The following is a 21,877-nucleotide window of genomic DNA, read 5'->3' as shown; positions in this document are numbered from 1 at the left end:
AGAATTGTGTAGTTTCAAAAAAACGTCAACTTTATGAATTATAGTGATATTTGGCTCATTACAAGAGTACAACATTTTGAGTATAATTTCTAAACTTACCACTGCCTCTCCTTTCTTGATCCCAAAACACGTAATGACACCATCGTTATCGCCAATGACCACCTAAAATACATTTAGCACAGTCATTCAGTGGCTTTGATAATAACATGAGTTAGTTACTTCTTCTCAGAATGAGGACTTCAAAGATGCAGCAGTGTCTATACTGGGGCAGCGTGGTCACATCTAAACCCTTGCGGATCAGATTATGAAAAGGTGCAGGTTTGTAACATGATGTAGGAAAAAAATGTCATGCAAACAACCTAACATCTTCAGCACCAGTCAGCGAAAATATAGCTTTTATGAAAGAGTAAAACATGAGTTAATACAAATTCGAGGGATGAGAAAATACTCAACCATAATGGGTTTCCATAAATTATTTCCAGGGAAACCAATAAAGCACACTATTTGATAAGATATCCCCCTCTTTTCAGTAGAATAAGGTTGTACTGGGAAAACTCTGGGGCTTCTTTTAACTAGATCAAATATACACATATTAAACAGGCTGTTAATACCCTGGTGGATTGACCTATGAAAGCACAGTCTACAGGACTGTAATATTGTGGCAACTCATACGGCAAATCAAGTCAAAATATATTTGCATACATGGTTGAGATGCATTTTGTCTATTTTGTTTAAAGTTTGAGTTTAACATAATCATAGTACATATTAGAGTTGTAAAGCAGATGCAAAGACCACCCCAAAATAAACACTAAAAACATCTTTTGCTTTGATTGCTGTCCAGTACTATTTCAATACATCCTGTGGCGACAAGGAATGCAAAGAATGAGCAAGTGGTGCCATGATGATTGCTATAAACTTTTATTCTAGCGAAAGATAAACCCATCTGTCTTTAACGCTAATAGATTTCCCTACTTATAAATAACCTATCATATCATATCATATCATAGAAACTCAGGTGCTCGTCAGGAATCTAACTCCAAATCAAAAGGCAACATCCCAGTCAAAAAGCTCATACGCGATCCCTGTCACTACAATAAACAATAATAAAGTTCTGGTTCTGCTTGTGACCCAGGAGAAGTACTCCCTTCTCCTGGATGTAAAGGGTCCCAAAGACGCCAGGTTGCCTCAAAATAAAAGTTCCATAAAGTTTCAGGCTTTTTGTAAAACACAAACAAAACAATTCAACATGATCCTCATGGGGCTAGGAGAATGACTCCCTTCTCCTAGCTCGTTCCCCAATGTTCCTTGTAGTTTTCAGCAAAACTTGTAACCCCTTTACAGAGATTTTCACACTTTCAGCTTGCTTTATATTCTTTATTCTGGCCCCACTGGGACGACGAAGATGCACCCCGAGTCCCTCTCGACTCTCCAGCATCACACTCCTGTGGCACTGTCCAGGGAATTGTACTACAAAGTGTTTCACTGCTTTATCTGTTTCTTCGCGGCTTGCACCTGTTCCGGTTACCTTCTTCCGGGGAACTCTTCACCAGTTTTGCCAGGGGTCACGGGCCCACTCTCCCTACTCAAATTCTTCAGCCTGCTTCTCGCCACGGCCAGCTACTACTGGCAGTTTCTGCGTAGTTGTCGGACTCCTCAGTCCACCCACAACAGGTCATGCAACAACCACAGTCAATTGCACGCTCCACACATTCACCTACACGGCTCCGGTGTAGGCTGCGGTCGTTGGTCTCGGCAATGTTGTCTCACCAGACGGTCCACCCACTACAGGTCGCGCCACCACCTTTCCGCCTCTCCAGGTTCACTGCGTTGGTCCCAACCAACACGCAAGATGCTTCTCGGGCGTGCTGTGCCCCCCTCGGGTGCCAGGTTCTCCTTCTGAATGAACAACAGCTCTCAGCATAACAGAACCGCACGGGCCACTGCCGGACGGGTCAGAACACAACAACGTCCTTCTTTGCTGTTCCGGTTAAGCAGGGACGGTCCCAGCATGATGTCAGTCCAATGGACAGCAGTTGATCGAGCCTTCGTCCCACTAGATTGTAGCATTCAAGCTCTTCTCTGCCACACTTAATAAATGAGCCGTCTGTTTCTTCACTGTGTTTCTTCCTAGTCGTGTTAACAGAAAAGACTATAATTACCCAACCACTCTAGCTTAAGCTTCTCTCCAACATCAGGAATAACAGACTTAGAACAATGAATATGATAATAGCATGCATTTGTACTTTCAGACAAAACTCTTCACTGATTGTATAGACTTTGGGGGCTCAAGGGTGAAAGAGTAATGAAGTCCCATCACAGGACTAGAATCTTTATACACAGAAGGTTTTTCTGTTATTACAGCTCTGTGGGGGTGAGGGTTAGAAAGGCCTCGTCTCCAACCCATGTCGCTGTCCACAGTAGGGGTGGCCCTCCCCAAGAGGTCCTCCAGCATTTTACCACCCCTACAGGGGCTATCGGTTAGCTGTCTCACCATTCTAGCCTTGTGGAAAAGGGATCCCCTCTGGGGAGTAGCGACAAGAGTAGGTGAATCGTCAGACTCCACATGTTATTTCATACTATTCAAATAATTGCCATAGCAAACCGGATTTACCCATATCTGTCGAGGATAGATTTACCAAATGCATCCCAGCTTAACGGGACTCGTCCGAAACCCGTCCTGCCGAGCCCTCTGCATGACCAACACTGACCCACCAAAAGCGCAGAGACATGAAGTAATTCAGGGTACGACGAACATGGGGGTGGTGTGGAGGGTGGGGTGAAAGGGGCATGGGGCAGGAGGGAGAGTTATGGGGCAAGGGGCATTGGGAACAGAGCCCTGCATTATGGATGAAAGACAAGCAGGAGATTGGGGCAGGCGAGGGATAGGGAGGCGTGGCATATAGAATCGAGGCAGAGAACAGGGGGGAAAAGAAATGAATCAGCCCCATTAAGGAAAGAAAAGTAGTGGGAGCAGGAGGGACAATGGACAAACTCAGTGAAGGGGGCTGGCAGGAAACGCTGTGGAAGAGGGATTCTGTGGGTGCAATTCGACAGGATGTGGATTTTGGGAGAGGGGATTTGGCAAGGTAAAATAGATCCGCCAAATCGTCAACAATATTATGTAATTTATATTTGTACCCGGCGGTGAGAGTCCACGGGATGCACTTAACGTGGATTGGCTCGTTTCCGAGCCATACCACAGTGTAATCCAGTGGACGCACTTGCGTGCATCGCGCGCCGGGTACACTTTTTTTTATTTATCAGATAGTCCCGTCTCCCTTTTCCAAGGTGGCCATTTTTAATGTTCATTTTCCTCCCATTCATTAGTATGAAGCAAGTTGGCCCAAAATGGCGCCCTGTTGCTCCGTACTAATGAAGCAGTATGCACGTTCTAGTGTTCCTAGAACTAATGCGTACTGCTGCAACACCTTTTCAAACGGCAAAGGAAATGCCGCTTGTAAAGGTTTTGTCAGCACATTAGGATTCTGGGGCTGCAAACTCTGGAAAACTAGTGGCAAGAACCACTTCGCTGGTGGGGAACCACTTCGCCAGTGGGGCAATTACCGCTTTAAGGTAATGCCCCCGGGGGCATTACCCTAGGCGCTAATAGCGTACCGGCTTGGCAGTTATTGCCATAATGAATCACCTTTGCAAACTTGGAGCCTGATTCATGGAATGTTTTCCTATGGGATTGCACCATTATAAAACACTTTCATGAATCAGGCCCAAAATGCATTACTACTTTGTTTGCACCAATTTTCATTACGGGCGAGCCTGATGGACCGGGTGGGGAGCAGGAGGGACACAAGAACTATGAAGGGGGACTAAGCAGGGACATGAGCAGGCCGCTAGATATGGAGTTTTATTTTTTTGTGCCAAATAAGCAGTTTTAATTTCACATGTTTTCGTTATGTGTATTCGTGATATTTTGTCCCAACTGACCATATAATGCCTTTACTTGCAAATTGACCACTGTCTTCACTATAAAAGAAAAAAGTTTCTAAACTTTGATGAAGTCAAAAACATTTATTGCCTTAATTCAATATGATGCAACAATGTGCAATTTATGAGCAAGGCAAAGCCAACATATCGGAATAAACAAGACTGTACATTGTACCAACAATGAAGATATGATTTCTCATTACAAAAAATTGTTTGATGTGAAAATGTCTGCAGGAAAATGTCACATGAAAATGTAGAAGCAAAAAGTAGTTTTCAATAATGTAGTCATTCAATACAAGCAATGCAAAGTGTGAAAATGTTACCAGTAATAAGGTCACCAAAGACGCTATTTTTAAAAACACAAAAGAAAAAGGCTGCAACCTTAAATATGACCCAAAACTCTAACAAAACCTCTAAAATCACCCTAGCTCTATTCCTAAACCTTCCCCTAACTCGGATTACAACCCTTATCCTACTCTGAACTCTCACAGAACACTAACCCTTCAGCAAGCTAAAGCATTGTATTTGCATATTACTGAATGCAAAGTGAATAGACAATGAACAATTAACCTATCTCCAACACCATCACCAGCTCATCAATTAGCCATACCCTAATTGCAACTCGAACATTTACCCTAATGCTTACTTAACTCTAACCACTAGGTATATCCCAACTGCTATCCTACGCCAACATCACCAGCCCTTTCCATCCTCCGTATACCTTCATCCGTTACGCAAACCCATACAGTAACACTTACCATGACACTTAATCTACCCTAACCACTAACCAAACCCCCAATATATTTACTCGAACCTTAATCCCTATCCTAACCCTAAACCAGGCAATCACAAGCCCGCTGAACCGTCCTTAACCCTAACAATTACTGTAGCAGCACTGCATTTTTGGCTACTTTTCAGCTGCATTTTTGAATACTTTTTGCTTGACACTGTAGAGTTATTTTCACCACAACCTTTTCACCGACTAAATTTTTATTGGCTGAGTTTTTACTGAATACCCAAAAAATGATATCACAAGTTATCTGTCAACTGCTCTTACACATACAGATCAAAGAGCTACTTTACCACTGGGCCTTTTTCCACACCACACCAAAAGCGCAGTTTGCAATGTCACAGATGACCTCAAGAACTCAATAACTCTCAAAGACAGTTCAGGGGTTTTTATTAAATGATTAATATGTTATGTTATGAATTCTTATAAAGCGCGTACCATCACCAGCTAGGGCATCATGGCGCTAGCGATCAGACTAAGAGGAAGCAGAAAGAAAATGAGACAAACCGCAAACCCGCATTAGGCCAAAAAGAGTAAGTGCGCAGCGAAAAACCAGGCGATTGTCTAGAGCACGAAGCATGGGAGGCAAACTGTTCCAAAGAGAAGATGCAGCCACCGAAAAGGAGCAACCCCCCCCCCAAGCGAGAGCGCTTAAACCGAGGAACCACAATGTGACAGACTGCAGCTGACCGAAGCAGGCGTGCAGGTATATACCGCCTAAATTTAAGCCGCAGATGCTTCGGCCCTCTATCATAAAAGACCCAGTGGAACACAAAAAGTGCCTTAAACTTAACCCGCTGAGCAACCACGAGCCAATGTAGCTGTCTGATGATGGCAAAGGCAGAGGCAAGGCTGGGACTCCCAAGGCCATGCGTTATGCCGAATTTTAAATGATCTGAAGCTGCTAAAACAGATAAGCGGGTTGCGCCAAATAGCGAATTACAGTAGTCCATAGAACCCACAACCAAAGGAAACAACCAGAGGGCAAAGATGAACAGGAAGGACTTTACGAAGAACCTGAAGTTTAAACTGGATGGCTTTGCAATGTGGGCTACATTGACCCACTGAACAAGATTTCTCCATAACCAAGCTGCACATCTGCAGTCAACAGCAAAATGGCTGCGCTGGCTCCAGTAAGGACCATTGCACGAGAATTGCGCTTCGCAGCAACAAAAAGATGGCTGCACTGTCTTGCCAAGCGCACCTGGGCAGGAGGAGACAAGGGGGCACACGGAGGTAGCTTGCCAGTGTGTTTTTACATCTGCAAAAGAAATAGAGTGAAAAAGTAGCGCTGCTTTGCTGCCAGCCCAAAGTCTCCATAGAAAAGGGGGTATTTTACCTTACAAAGATGCTGCTTTGACACTATTTTTATCTGTTCTTCCTCAAACTACTGTTAGTAATAAGGCCCTGCCATGCCTATTCATATCCCCATTGTGCTTCAGCAAAACCAAGCATGACCCCTGAATGACAGGCTCTGTCAAACCAAATCTGAGAAAAATCAACAAAGAAACGTCATTTTCCACCGCATGGGAAAAAGCTTCACTTTTAAGTTACAAAGTGTCAAGGATCAGTAATTCAAAGGAACTCCAGCTCTGGGCTATGTCAGTTTCAGTGCATAGGTGGTTAACAGGTAAACTACTGCCTAAAAGAAAATAACTATAGCTGCGCTGCAAATCAGTGTGGGAATCCAGAGGGAAAGTAAAAAAAAAAAAAAGAATTTGAAAGCAAAGTGCTAGCAGCTTGCACCACATGTGTAAAAATGGGCTTTACAGACTAAAGGAGAAACATACTTGTTTGAGAGTACTAGGTTGAACAAAAACTTCTTCTTGCCTAACAATGTAAAAGGGGATTGTACTGTGAAAGTACAATGTATGAAATGGTTCTATTCAGCAGATTTACTTCCAATTCAGAGCAAAAATAAATAAAAGTAAATTAAACTTTAGTGGCTGCCTGGGGTGGGGGAACTAGTCCGAGACAGGTTTCTGCTGAGAGGATGACAGAAAAAAAGGGGCCTTCTCAGTAGTTACTAACACCCTAGTGATAATTACTAGGTTGGACAGAATCTGGTCTGGGCTGAGCCCTCTACAATGGAACTTCCAGGACAACGACGTGCGAAGTGGAGAAGGGGCAATAAACCTTCAATCAAGCTGGGAAAATCCCATCCTCCCTCTGGGGGATGTGACAGTTGGTGACAGCTGAAAAGAAACAAAAGGGCCCAGTGTAGGACAAAGGATTCTTATTTGTTTCAAAAGACTATTTTATTAACTTTGAAGAAGGTTATCTTTGCAACAGGACTTTGCAAAAATGTAAACATGGGTTAGTTTTAAGGTGTAACACAAAATGATAACATTTAAGTTCCTTCCTAAATGATCTAAGCAGTTGACAGCAGAATAGTGCTCACATCATTAAGATCTGTGTACCATCAGTTCATCTTGCAACTCTCTTGGTGGAAAGGTTACTTGCATGCCCTTACTGCTTCTCAGGATTGTCTTCGTCCAGGCTTTGACCTTATGTGTTGGGGCCTAGCTATTGACAAACTTTGCTGTTTCATAATGGCACAAATGTGTAGGTGTTCATGCAATGTACATTGTCATAACATTGTCACTATTTTGCTAGTACATTAAGGCAGTGTGGCTTAGGTGTGTACTACTGTACTGAACTCTGGTTCCTAGTAGGCTACTCTACTGAACTCTGGTGCTTAGTTGATGCAGTATTATGGGTAATGGTGCTCATGTGAATTGTGGCTTTATGAGTTGTCATTATCACTGCTGCATTCATGTGATGTGAGATGTGTAAATGTCTGTTGTTCACTACTTGCTACTTGGGGCTGAATTGCGGAGAACAGTGTCTTGCATAACTGTTTGTTCACCAAAGAGCTCTGTGAGCGCCATTTACCTTACAGGAGACAGTGTTGTGCTACAACCCCATCTCTACTGTTTTTTCACGTCTTACTGCTCAACTTCTGCCAATGTGTAACCTTCATTAAGTTACGTTTAGTTATTCTGCCTAGGGACACAAGTTTTGTACTTTGCAGGGACATGGTTGTAGGAACTCTGCAAACCTGATGTAGTCATCCAATCAGGGTACAGTGTCTTGTCCTTAAACTCGTGGGTGATATCATCTTCTGTTGCGCTCCCATGATCACACTACTACAAATTTAACCCTGGGAAGGCTCTCACCTCACTGCGCGTCATTCGGCCTGTGGCTATGTGAATGATATTATATCATACAATATTTTATTTATAGCGTGCCTATACACAAGTGTTTCAAGGCACGGCGAGGCAAGGGAGGACAAGACAACAATCTTACTAGGCTCAGCGACATGGAGATCGCGCCTGAATGTTCAGTGAGGGTCTGACTGCTGCTTTCTGCTTTGGGGTGATGAGGAGATTTTTATGCTTCAGAAATGGCTAACTAAATTGAGGCCTACGTGTAGTGTATTCAGATAATATAAAATAAAGGCAATCATGTATTCATCAATATAAACACTTTCTACATTTCTCAAATTGATGTTAAATGCAGCTGGGTTTGAGTAAAGATACATGGCTAGGTTAGTCTACAAGGGGTGTGCTTTAGCATGGTTTAAGCGCAGCTGCTAGTGCTCCGTTGGCCCACGCATGAAGTCTTTTGCTAAATGGGGCTGCTTGCTCTGTCACAGCGCGTGTTTCTGACAGTGACCTTCACAGCTTATATTTTCCAGTAGGTTTGGGGTGTTGGATAGGTGTGCTCATATTCTCATACTCCCCTACATTCCTCCCTTTCATACCTTAAGGGATGAAAGTTTCTCTAAATTCTACTTCATAGCTTTCTTGTTCTTCTGGCCACTCAGACACTCCTGGGCATCCATATGTTCCCTACGTCTCTTAGATCCCTGCCGTACATGATATAATCCCATGGGGACCACTGCAAATAGCTATGGGGCCACTCTCGAGTGGTATCAATATAACACTCAAGGTAGTTGGTAGGGTCATTGGGTTGGGGCCAAAGGGGACCGATCGTCAGAATTACTGTGTATGTTTGTGGCGTACCTGCTCCTGGGTTATCCTTGGCAGCTTTCATCCTTTCACCAATGAGTGGCATTACCCGTCATCACTGCAAATAAATTGTTTTTATTGTTACGGGACACACACAGGTGATAAATTAAATATGCACCACAATAATAACAAGAGGATGAGGATAGGAAACTAAATTTGACAAAAGCCAACGAGCCAGCGAGGCATCCACGATGTAAACATTGTTAGCCAGTCATCTTCTTTAGCAATTCCTCCTTTCTTTTCCATGTTCATTATCAACTGGGCCATCTGCTTGATAGCTACAGTTAAGTGTTCAATTATCTGCGTCGTTGGGAGGGTCAAAGGTACAGCAAGAGCTGCCAGTTCGCTTGCAGACCCCGCCCTCCACTGCTGTGATAAGGACAATCAACATGCGTTTTGGTGTGCTAAGAGCCTAAGTGCATGGAGTTCCTTACGTATGGCATTTAATCCATGTTCAGTTGCATTTGAGAGTTCCATCAAGTTACAGCAGAGCAACTGTAGCCATTTAGAGTTGGTGGCTACTTGTATTGCTGGTGCAAGCAATGAGGTGAAAAAAAGACTTCTGTTTTGGTAAAGAGGCGGGATTGGGCCGGCATCTTTTCCAATGCTTCGTCTGCTTCCTTTGGAAAGTAGCCTGATCTCTTCTTCCTTTGCATCCTACACAAGTCCAAATGTCCTACATTCATTGGGGGCTGTTCAAGGGACTGGGGTTTTCCTTTTGGCAGTGTGACATGTTTTTTCTGGAACAACCATGACTGACGCATGCAGGATGGCAAGAGAGCAGACTCTACTCCATGATGGTGGCATGTAATGGTAGGCTTTACTGCCACAGAATATCCATGTTCATGACTGTGGCACACTGGCTTTGCCTCTGAAACAAAATGAAGATCGTGAGTGTCTGTACTTTTACAGGCGGTTCATGCTGATGCAAACATGTTAATTTGTTCACATTTAATGCCCACACATGTCCACACAGTTCATCTGTTGCTTCACTTCTTCTGTAAATCCCATTTGTCTTTCAGTGTTGAATTCTACTTGCCCCTTTACTCATTTCTTGTTCCAAAATGTTGCTCCTTGAATTAACATATGGACACTGTGTGCCTTCTTGCTTGCCGATCTTTTTACATTCTTCTGATCTTTTCTCCATTCTAATATACACTGCACGTCCCTGGAATTGGGCCTGAACATTGCAGGTTAGTAAATGTGCCAAGCACTGTGCCTCAACAGTCAGCACTTCCTGTGATAAGAACAGTCTGGGGGTGTTGTCAACCGCATGTGGGATAAGCCCATAAATATAACAGGATTCATTTACCTGGGCCCTACTGAAATCTTTCATTAGGTTGTACCACGTTTGTGCCGTCTGAGTGATGTTCATCGAACACGACACTGGCTTCTGTTTTTTTCTTGTCTTGTATGTCTTCTATGTCTAATCATGACATTATTTGCGAATACATTTTCTATTTGTGTAACATTGTGCTTAGTACCTCTATGCCCTAACCTTAACAGTTCTGTTAAAAGAATAAAAAGGAGAGAGAGAAATAAACATATCCCTATCAGCATATATTTCCATGACTAATTTCTTGAACTTCCTGCATATCAATAGCTGAACTTGTCCTGCTATGCCCAAAAGGCCTCCGTTTCATCTTTTTTTTTTATTTGTATTTAATCAATAATAGATTTTTACAAGTCTTTTGCCATTTTTAGTAAAAAGTTCTGACGAAAGTACTTAGGACACCACTTTCGACTGTCATTTTCTTTCGAAAGTCCTTTGAGCAATCTTGTCAGATGACTGATCAACATCAATTAGACTTTTACTGGGTTTGCTCGTTTCAATGCAATATCCAAGAGTTTAGCTGCGGCCCTCGACCATCTAGCTGAGTCACCAGCAATTAGCCGACACCAGCCCATATTTGTTTTTATAGTCAGTAAATACACTCGACTTTTCTTGTTTGATGAACAACTGTCTCCAACAGCAGAACAGAGTTGAGGTGCTATCGGTCAGATGCACCAAGGTACGATGAATTCTGAGCACTGGGGTTTAGTACTCCACCTCATGTGGCCTGGTGAACTTGGGCTCACACCATTTACATAGGTGATGTCTTGCGTAGAGTTTGTCATCGCTTTGTAGCTCAAGAGGTTCCTCGATTGTGGTGCCTCGTTGATCCGTTGGGACCCTTTTCTCTGTTACGCGGTTTATCTGTAAAGAAATTAACTTTGCACAGGTTGACAAGTTCTTGAGATATACATTGAATTCTTCTAACAAGTCCGCATTGCGAAGTGCATTGGACACGCTTTGTGAAGGCACTGCTGTGGCAAACATTCTCCTGCCAGTCACCACCTTATGGTGTTTTAGGTGGTGGTCTTTACTGGGCCGATTTCTTAAAGTGAACAGGGCTAGGGGCAGGCAGTGAAACTAGCTCCTTCTGAGGGTGTCACAGAGTGTGGCCAATTTTAACAGGACATTTAGCCTCTCTACAACCCTGTTTGCTTGTCGGTGATATGCAGTGCACAGCTTGTGCCCGATTCCTAACAATCGAGTAGCCTCTTTCAAGAAATAATGAACATGGGGACCATTATCCACCCTTAAAGTGTCACAGATACCCCATCTAGGGAACACTTCCCTTACTAAAAACCTGCCACCAGATTTAGCGTCTACATTGATGCAAGGCCCTGCCTTTATCGAACGGGGGTACTACCCCTAGTAAAGACTGTGCGTTGCAACAAATCATATCTATATAGGCTATATGAAGTTCCTTGAATGGCCCCGTGGTGCGGGGCAATGTTCCCTTCAACGTCTTGAGTATGTGTTCTGGATGAAATTTGTGACATGTAGTGCAGTTGGCAACAAATTTGTCAACTTGTTCGGCCAGAATTGGCACAAACCAGTCCTCACTTATGTCAACAGCAATGTGCTGCTTAGGTGCGTTTGTGGGGGGGAATGGAGATGCTCTAGTGCAATGTTTAATAACTCTATGGGGTGACTACTTTACCTGTGCTGCTTTGTCTCCAAACAATGTTGATAGGTGATAGGGTGCACCCTCTTTATCCATAAAGATTTTCCCTCTGCTGCAGGTCTTTGCTGAAGTTCAATTCTGTGTTCTTTTATAGTGCACTGTACGCTTCGGGTAACCTTCCTTGTTGGGCTTCGGTAACAGGCATTTTGCTTTCTTCCAGAAAGGGCATATAAGCTGCATGTTTTGCAGCTGCGTTTCCACGTGACCCTAAGTCTGTTCCTGTCATGGTCCTACGAGGAAGATATTCCACGAAGGGGAAGGCAGTGCATAAGGTTGGGGGATGTTTTTTCCAATTAGTAGTGTTTTTGGAAGGGAGTGTGTGCATCTTAAAGCAAACAATATTTCCTTAACAGGAGTCTTATCAGGAGACTGGGATTGTCCCTTTCCAAAATGGAGAAACTGTCTCTAGAAGTTGATTGGCTGGAGGCAAGAAAGTAAGCTTGGAATGTTGAAAAGGATTCTAAACTGCCTTTCATTCAAGACACCAACTGAGCATGTCACAGCAGTCATGAGATCCAGAAAACAGATACATTACAGTTTAATTTCAGAAAGGAAGCCACAGAGAACAATAACCCAAAAGCTAAGTTAATTTATGAAGTTTGTTGAATGGATTTAGATCTAAATGTCCAGGAGAATGCAGTTAAAGTAATTCAGATTGTAATATTACTGTAGATAAGTTGCAGTTTATTTCAAAAGAGAAACGTTTAATTTGGCAAGCGTTGTTTGGGGAAGCAGATATCCGGAAGATTAGAGGTGCGGGATCAAAATCTGCTTAATTATTTTGCGTTACAGTGAGCGTGAGTAATCAGGCACGCGGGCTGGAAGAAAAAACCTTGCTGCGAGTGTGAGCGTGATGACGTGCACGCCTCCAAGCTGTATCCCAGCAATGGAAGGAAAGCAGCTTCATATGTTAAACAAGATCGCAGCGTATTGATACTACGGCGCGTAACAGGCAAAGGTGCGTGTGTGTGAGAAAAGGGAAGCCCATGTTTCCAGATTGATTTTTCCTGATGAGTGAATAAACATAGCGCATGTTCCTCCATTTAAGGTCCGGTGTGTGTGGAGCCTTGTGCGCTCTCTATGACTATGACTATATAGCGGCAAACAGAAAGAACCATGCGCATGCCACGGAAAGCATTTCCATCAGCGATTGAAATGCCTAGTATATAAGAGAGCTTCGGGCACTGCAGTGCGTGGCTCTCATAGAATAGGAGGTGCTTAAGCAGTTAATCGCTTTGGAGTTAGACAGCACATCAAGGTACTAGAACAAACTGCAAAATAAATTGTACATGCGGTGCTATGAGCAGCAGCATAATGTTCAAAGCACAACCATTAGCAGATTGAAGGTAGTTACAGTAGTCACTAGTGACAAGTTGTAAAATGGCCCAAAGGAAAAGTTAGACATTGTCATCTGCTCAGCATTTGTAAGAAGAAGCCTAGAGCCCTTTCAAGTTGCAGAATGTAAAATAGACCAACCCAAAGAAGATTTACAGAGAATATATATATATATATATATATATATACACACACACAACAGAGAAGATAGCAGAGGTGCCTTCTAGCTCTTAAAGGAGGCAGACAGGTACCTGGAGGGAGAAGGCTCTTCAGGAGATGGAGGGTGAGCAGGTTTCAGGATATTGGGGCTTATTTCTGCTGTTATGGGTGGTGGTTGAGTCAAGTACAATACAATACTTCCTTGACTTCATGTTAGACAGCTGATGTTCTCCCAATCCATGATGGTGAACGTCCTGCTCACTAACAATTGGCTACAGATTTCTACAGGCTATTGTGATGCAGTTAGGAACCTCTGGCGAGGTTCTAAACTGCCTTTCATTCAAGATCAGCCAAGAAATGGTCCCAGCGCTTAATAGCTCCCGAGTTACCTGAAGAAACTAGAGAACTGAAGACATATCCTATAAGGACAACCAACTGGATCAACCAGAGATAATCCAAGATAAGTGACAGTGAAAAGAATCTAAGTTGTGCTTAGACATGTTTTGAACTGAAAAGAAAACCAATGACAAACTGCATGTTCTGTGTAGATCCTTAATCTATTCAAAGAAGTAAGAGGCATATCTTCTAAGTAAGGATGAACTGTTCGATTTTTAAAAGTTGTAAATAAGTTACAAAACTACAGTGACTTGGATGCAAGCGTGCAATAGTTTCTGAAACGTATGTCTGAACTACTGCTGTAGTGCGCAAGGTTTAGGAAGAGAAGTGTTTAGTTTGCCATTGTGCGTCGGAACTTCCTTGCGTTAGAGGAAAGTACCTAGCAAGGTGCCATGCGTAACTGCCCAGTTGAAGGAGCTGCGTCGGGCGAATGCAGTGATACTGTGGCGTAGTTAGAAAAGGAACGACACGTTGGTATGCAGAAATCAGCTGAAGCTGAAGCTCAGGTCGCATCCGTCAAATGCGCGTTGAACGGAGAGCAGTTTCGGAGGCTTCTCTCTTTTCGGCAAGATAGTTCCAGGTACATGCGAGCGCGAGCAAGTTTTTGGCTGCAAGGTACGCGCAAGCGCAATTTAGTAAAGACTGTATTTGTGAAAGTAGGAAATTGTTATTTATTGCAAAAGGAAGCAGCTGAGTTATAGCAAGGACGGACCATTAGTTTAACTAGCAACGTTTGAGGAAATCTTTAAAGGCAGCTGGAAGAAGTGAGCATTGAAGTTATGAGAGGAACACATTCAGTAGGAACTACACACAGTTACTTTAGTTGCTAGTTAGTTTGGGTTTCCTGAGCTACAGTTCAATGTAATTTAAAATAGGTATAGAAAGAAGTTGGAAAAGGGAATTAAAGACTGCATTTGGACTCTGGAAAGAGCAGAGAAAGTTTCCCAAGCAGAACAATAATGGGAATACAGAAAAAAGTGTAGAGAATAAGTGGGTGTTTCTCAGCGGTTAAGAAGATGCAGTCACAGACAGCACAGCAGTTTTGAGACAGATTTCAAGCGATTGCAGCAAGACAAGAATTCTCAAGACCCCACAGACCTCTAAGCTTAAAGCAGAGGTAGTCGGGTAACTAGAGGGTCAATAGTGGGAGAAAATAATAAATACAGTGTAGATGTAATTTTCTGAATGTTAATATGCAATGTGTTATTTGCAGGTTCTCCAGTGTTCCGAGAGTTAAGGAGATCGGAGGAATCCTGACCATTTGTTATTTTCTCCACTTATCCCTTTCCCCAGATCTGGTCAACTGAGCGGTTGTACATTTGACTGTTGGGTGTACTGATGTGGAGGATTGGGTGGGCTATCGTCTGCTCCTGCAGGAACTACGGCGTTGGGACCTGATGGGTAAGTAATAATAAGTATTAACCATATGCTTTGGGATTTTAGGTCTACAGCGTTCATCTGGAGTTCCAAGGAAGAGCGCCATAAAAGAAGTCTTGTCATTTATTATTTTATCCACTTCCCCATCCCTCCGACCCCTGAGGTTGTGGGCTTGGCAGTAGTCACTAAAACTTGTGGAGTCCACAACCTCAAAGGGGTTAGTGGAGTTCCTCTTCAGCCTCCGCATGATCAGAATCTGTGTCATGAGGGTCTTCACCGATCCTACTGAACTCATCTGATTCTCCCCAATATACTGAACAATCAAGGACCTTGCCTTCTGGTCCGACTGGCTTGGAAATGTATGTTGCTGGGTTAACGGTGTGGCATCTCAGTATGGTGATGGATGGATTGTTCAAAATTACTGCATACCCACTTGCTCTCTGTGTGGTGAGTGTGGACATGTTTATCTCGAGTATGGAAAAAACTGCATGTTCAACATACAAAGTGAGTAGACACCCCATGACAATTGTGGAAGACTTCTGCACTGCAAATGCTGCTGCTAATGCTTGTTCACATGGGAAGTGTCCCCGCATTACCGGGTCTATGAGGCCACTATGGAATTCCAAAGGTTTGTGGTTCTGTGATGATCACTGTGTCAGCACTGCTGTCATGACTTGGCCATTTGAATGCAAGAATAAGACAAACTGCTTTTTGTAATCTGGCGCTGCTAGTACAGGTGTACGGCTAATTCCTATTTTGGAGGTCCTCAAACTATTCTGCCATTTCCTCAGTCCATACAATTGTACCTTTAATCTTTTGGGCTTCCTTAAGTCCCTTCAATAAGGGTCTAACATGTGTTGAGTATTCCCGGCGAGGGGGAAATTTATCAGCTTCTTTTGGGTTGAATACATCAGAGTGTTCAGTATATTCAGCAGGAAGGTTTATATGGATAACTAAAATACTGGATATGATCGGCCCAAGTGTAGGTTTGGAAGGGTGTGTATGTGGTGGGGGTACAAGAATAAACAACCAGAAGGGCATGTGGATTCCTGGAAAGTAAGTGTTTGGCTTTTCCAATCAATAAAGGGGTTATGGTGTTGCAACCAAGGAGTACCCAATATAACTTCGAAACGAAGGGCTGCAATTGCATCAAAACATAAAACCTCATGGTGATATTGGGCACGAACCATTGACAGGGCTTGGGTTTGTAGTGAAATTGGGCTAGATATAAGGGGCGATCCATCCAGGGACATTATGGTTTCGGACTTAGGTTTTGATTTCATGGGGATATCGTGTTTATGAGCGAACGCTAAATTAATGAACTTCCGTGGAGCCCCACTAGCACATTTTCCCATATTGGTCTTTCAAGGAGAGATCCCCAAAAAAATGAACTCATGGGTGAACCAAGGAATTATCTACTCGCAGATCGGTTCCCTACTGAGGGCGGGTTTGGCATTTCCACATTAAGGGGTGTCTTTGGACCTACTCTCACTGAATGACCGAAGTCCCAAAAATAGAAACCAAGGTGCAATTGTTGTTGTTGTTCCCTTTCCTCAGATTCAATAGGTCCCTGAGTGCTCCCTAACTACATTGGTTCAGGATCATTGGATGAAGGAGCTTCTCGTCCCATTTAGGGTAGGGTCTTCTGGGTTCTAATCTCCTTTTACCCAGTCTTTCATTGGCTATCTGGTCTATCCTAATGACCAGAGCTATGTATTCTGTCAGAATGTCTGGAGGAGCTACTATCAGATTTAAGGCGTCCTTAAGGTCTTCTTTTAATTCTTTGTAAAAGATAGAGGCATCATCGGGCCAATTGGTTTGGGCTACTAATCCTTTGAAATGGACAATGTAGGTGAAAAGATCCCGACTTCCTTGTCCGATATCTAACGGTTCATTACGAATGGACTGACCTGCAATTGGCGGTCAAACATTGTGCGAAAGGCCTCTAAAAACCCTGCATAATCCTGTAGTTAAGGACTGTTATCAACATGTGGGGTGACCCAAACAAGAGCCGTCTTTGAGGTTAAACAAAAGGTCTGGGGTCTGTTCAGAAAATGGATCCTGTCATGAAGGACCCGAATTCGTAGGGTCTCGCTGTATTTGGAGGACACGAGAGGGGGTGGGACGCCCTGTACCACTTTAGGTGGGGGCAAAGTAGCAGGAGCGAGAATGGGGCGTGAATCAGAGCGCGTTGGGTTACTGGTGGTAGGACTAGCATTCCCCACACTCCAAGGATTACTGAAAGTATGCTTGGCCTTGGCGAATTTCCATCTCGGTTTGGAGTTTATGCACAGAGGCAGCCCATTTTTTGAGGATGGTTTCCATGGCTCAGGAGGTAGACTGTTCGCTTAATCTGTCAGTCAAGACTAAGATGGGGTGAAAATCCTCAAGAGCCACGGAAGCTAGAGACACTCCTACCTTCAATGGAATGCCCACCGTTCATTTACAGGCCGATACAAATGGGGAGCCCTTCCAAGGAGACAGGACTGCTACTTAATACCTCCCCCCCTCCCCTTCCACAGAACAATCAAATAAGGGAACAGGAGATGCAAAAGGGGACAAAAGGTAGATCTTTAAAAGGCAATAATAATAGGAAGTACGAGAGATCTTTACCTGGGTTACTCCGAGCAGAGGCTTACCTTCAGATAGACTGCACCCAGCCTTGGACCTAGACTGATGAGTATAACTCATGGCCTTGATAGGCAGAAGTAAGGGAAAAATAGAAACAATAAATATCTAAGGCTAACTACCTAGAGAAACAATTACAAAGAAGGTTTCAAAACCTGGATTCCTTGAACAGAGCTTAAGTATGTAGGACTGTTGCGAGAACAGTGCCTGTATGCACTGTCTTCCTCTTTATACTGGAGAACCTAGGGAGCAGTGATGCCTTGGGATTTGCGCGACGTGCACCGGCTGCTTTAGAGGAAAGGACCTGACAGCATCAGCATGCGTCGCGGCAAATCCAGAGGTCCGGTCCCTCTCAAACGTAGAGCCTCAGCATGCCGGGGGTACTATGTCACTGTGCCCCGAATCTCTAGGGCATATGGTGAGTATGGCTGGCGGTAAGCGGGAATCCCGCGCATCGCCCCCAAAGCCTAACAGCAGCTCTGTGGTCACACGCCTGCCTTACTTCAAGTCCCGGAATGGACACCCAGGACCTCTCGCACGGCTCCCAGCATCTCCACAGCACTTCTGTCCCCAGTACGGTGCCTCTCCCTCTAACTAGGTGGACTCATCCGCTCTGCCACACCAGTCCACGTTCATGAGCTTTGGGAGAGTAGATGTCTTCTCCTGGGGTGCCTCTTTGGATAGTATGCTCGCCATGTTCAAATGTCCCGTGCAAAGATGCTTTGGAAAAACGACTAGACTGCCCATTGGTTTGCAGGTTCTTGGTATCTTGTTCAAACTCCTGCATCCTCCTTGTCTCAGTACTTAGGGAATTCTGGGAGTTGAAGTCCATAAGTGTTATGGGACACAGGTATCCAGTGATTATAATGAATACAAAACAATGATTTTTTAATGAAAACAATTACAACGAAAAAACATTGACTTTTCTTTTAATTTTACATATGAGAGGTGGGGTAAGGGGTTAAAATGGGTAGGGAGGGGGATACGGTGGGGTTAAAAGTACAGGGAAACAGAGGGGTTGGGGGACTCCTCACCACCCCAATTTAAATACAAAATGCAATGTTTTTTCGCTATAAAAGTTCCGTTAAAAAAGCATGCTCTGAAAAGGTTTTCGAAATAATCACATAGAACACGGATACATAGTATAGATTTTATACAAAGGTACTTTAGAGAAAAAAAAGGTGTGTTGGGTGTGTGTGTGTGTGAAAGTTAGGTATTTGACCAGACAAATATGAAGAAGAGGTTCCTTTACTTCTTCTACAAGGGGGAACAAGCAATTGGCAGTATACCGTGAAAGTCATGAGTATTAAAGGGCCTTCCTCATGGAAAAAGGTCTCAGCTATTATAGGGACTTCCTCATGGGAAAGGGGGAGATACCCTGTCTAGTCCAATGAAGTCATGACATCTCCCTGGTAGTTGTCTCCTCCCATGTGAACCACCCTCACAAAGCTGCCCCCAGGGTCAGGATCAGGCAGGGATGAGGCGAGCAAAAGTGTTTTTTGTAGCTGTGCACCTGCAGCAGGGACAGAGACGGGGGCCCTCCCAACTCCCTCAACCTGCATCTGGGGCAAGATTGTGTTGTGGAGTGGGGACGGTTGTCCCAGGCCCCCAAGAGGTTCCGAAATGAGGCAGAGGCATAAAAGTCAAGTCTGCTTTAAGTGGTTGGGACGCCCATAAGGGGGTGGGGGGTGTCGATGGCCATCTTATTATGTGCTTTGGTGTAAATTGTGCTTGGAATGAAACACCATCTTAGTAGCCATTTTGGAATCAAGGCCCAGCGCCGTGCCCAGAACAGAGAAATGTGTGTGTATGCAGAGTCGGGTTGTAACATAGGCAGCAGTGAAAAAGACCAAACCCGTGGAGTTCCATAAACCTTTAATTGTTTCACACTGTTTGTATCACAGACAGAATGTGCCCTGCAAGCCCATGAGGGGGCCGAGAGCTCCCTGCAAAGAGTTTTCCCACACGAAGGAGGAAACAAGCCTCTAACCTTCACCAGTCCAAAAGTTATAGTACCAAGATGCCCTCGTCCAAAGACCCCCGCATTTCAGTGTACCGGTCAACCCCACACCACCCACCATAAAACGGTTAGTGTACCAAGTCACCAGAAAGATCACAACAGAAGAAGGAGAGTTCACTCCACCCGGGATCTCCGATTTATGCTGCGAGGGGACAGGGAGGGAAAGTAACACATTAATGCTCGGGTGGGAAGAACTGGGACAGCGCCAACGTGGTTGGGATCGAGGAGGGGTTTAGAGTTATCGTGACCTCAAAAGTAGCCTCTGCGCCCATGTCTGCAGTACCAGGTGCACACTAGGCCACAGATAGGAGATGTACTGAATCGTTTTTAATTGGCAAGTAGGAGTTTGGCGCTTGATGTATGAAGAAGAATCCCACATCGAAGAAGATGAGCAGATGAAGTTGGGACCAATGGCCTGGAATCCTCTATAGAGCAGGCCGCCTAGGTATATGGTTGCGCCAACAAGCTATTATTTGTAACTCATGTGATGTATGTCAGTTGTAAAGTTTCTTACCTTTAAAAACTATTGCTTGTGCTGATTTTGTCAGAGCACTCTGTAGCAGCACGATAGGAGTAGAAAATACTCCCCCTCCCTTACTGGAAGGAATGTGGCCTGCGCTAAAAATGGATCACAGAGCATGCAGTGTTGTGTCACTGAGGCTAAGCTCTGGCAGAGCACACAAAGTGGCTGATCAGCTGTCTCTCAAAAGCCCATGCAGACTAAGGATAGGGGATTGTACATGCTCAATGCACAACATGCAGAAATATGGAAAACAAGGTTTTAAGGGGAATTACTGGAGTGAAGTATGGAAAGCATTTGTTTATATGTAAATGTTCATAACGTAGCAAAATAATGACAAACGGGAGCTACAGTGTATTTTTGCATTGGCTAACAGTATGTTAAGTAGCATTTCCTAAAACAGACATTGCCGGCCATGGAGGAAGGAAGACCGGAGCATCCCTTGTAGGGAAGAAGGACGTTTTTGGATGGAGCCATGCCCATATCCAGAGATGCCACTGCAGCAAGCTAAGAGTATAAAAGCTCCTGCCTGGCATCAGAGTTCTTTGCCCCATCCTCATTTTCTGTAAAAGATTAAACTTGTTATCCTTGCAAGATAAGACTATTGGCCTTGCTTTCCTAGAGGGGTGCATTTACTCTGGTGTGAGCATGATTAGGGGTACCCGTATAATTAAGTGGTACCCCTGTATTTATTTTCAAATTTGTTTATTGGCATTTTTCATAGCGTAATCACATATATCATGTCAAGAGTGCCAACAGAAGAAAGGAAAAGAAAAAAGAGAAAAGAACATTACAAACATTAACAAAATAACATAACTGTCTCCTTGTCCGAGCTTCATTATTCAAGTACTGAGTTCTCAGCAGGGCATGACGTAGGGGTGGGGGGGGGGGTTCCTAATTTCAAAGGCTTCGTTAAGTGATCAGGGTCTCCCTTACGGGTTCCTGTGTGTAGCAGTGCTTGATAGTTTAAACTAATATTGCTCATGGGGGTTTGTCATCTGAAGGATAGATTATAGATCTGGTTATCTCCTTCCATGCTTCCAGGGTGGTGCTCGATTCAACAGTTGACCTGAGGAGGCTATCCTCCCAAGCCCTTGTTTCCGCCTCAACCCACCTTATTAGTTCATTGTGCCAGGCATTATATCTGGGCCCCGCCGGCCTTTTCCAGGGCATAGCGATGTGTCTCTTGGTCAATATACACAATAAGTCCATTAGCTTCACCAAGTGTTTGAGTTTAGCCGGCCTGGGATACGTTCCCAAGAGGCATTCCTCGGGTGACCATCTGTAACTGGAGTTGCCTGCTTTCTCATAGGTCTGTTTGATTCTCACCCATAAGGATTGTACTGTGTTGCATTCCCAGAACATGTGTATGAGATCTGCCTTGTCTGCTTTGCACCATGGGCAGTTGGGGCTTGCTTGTTCATTGAATGTGAATAGCCTGTGCTATGTCCCACTTATGTCATGCTATTTCACGTATTCTCCGATACCACAAATAATGACCAGTGGGTATTCCATCTTTGCTCTGCAGTGAGCTAAACTCCCTAAACGAGTCCTCTTCATATAGGTCCCCCCATGTGTAAACCCCTTTCTTCTCCCAGGCCCTAAGGTATAGCAGGTCCAATTCGGTCTTACACAGATCCCAGATCATTGGTATTTCTAGGG

At 44.1% G+C, this 21,877-nt stretch overlaps 1 protein-coding gene across 4 annotated transcripts in view; it reads right to left on the bottom strand.

Moving 5' to 3' along the window:
- Window positions 1-21,877, bottom strand: part of BBS7 (Bardet-Biedl syndrome 7) — a 1,458,886-nt gene that overhangs the window by 1,345,361 nt on the left and 91,648 nt on the right. For all 4 annotated transcript variants that reach the window (XM_069631158.1, XM_069631157.1, XM_069631160.1 and 1 more), the window contains one exon: window positions 100-162. In XM_069631158.1, coding sequence (XP_069487259.1) covers window positions 100-162 — 63 coding nt within the window. The remainder of the gene's footprint in view (window positions 1-99; window positions 163-21,877) is intronic.

Source organism: Ambystoma mexicanum, chromosome 6q (assembly GCF_040938575.1).
Source record: "Ambystoma mexicanum isolate Mex_15411 chromosome 6q, UKY_AmexF1_1, whole genome shotgun sequence".
In the NCBI taxonomy this organism is placed as follows: Eukaryota; Metazoa; Chordata; class Amphibia; order Caudata; family Ambystomatidae; genus Ambystoma; species Ambystoma mexicanum.
Note: the sequence above shows the minus strand (reverse complement) of the source record. Positions and strands in the feature narration are given on the sequence as shown.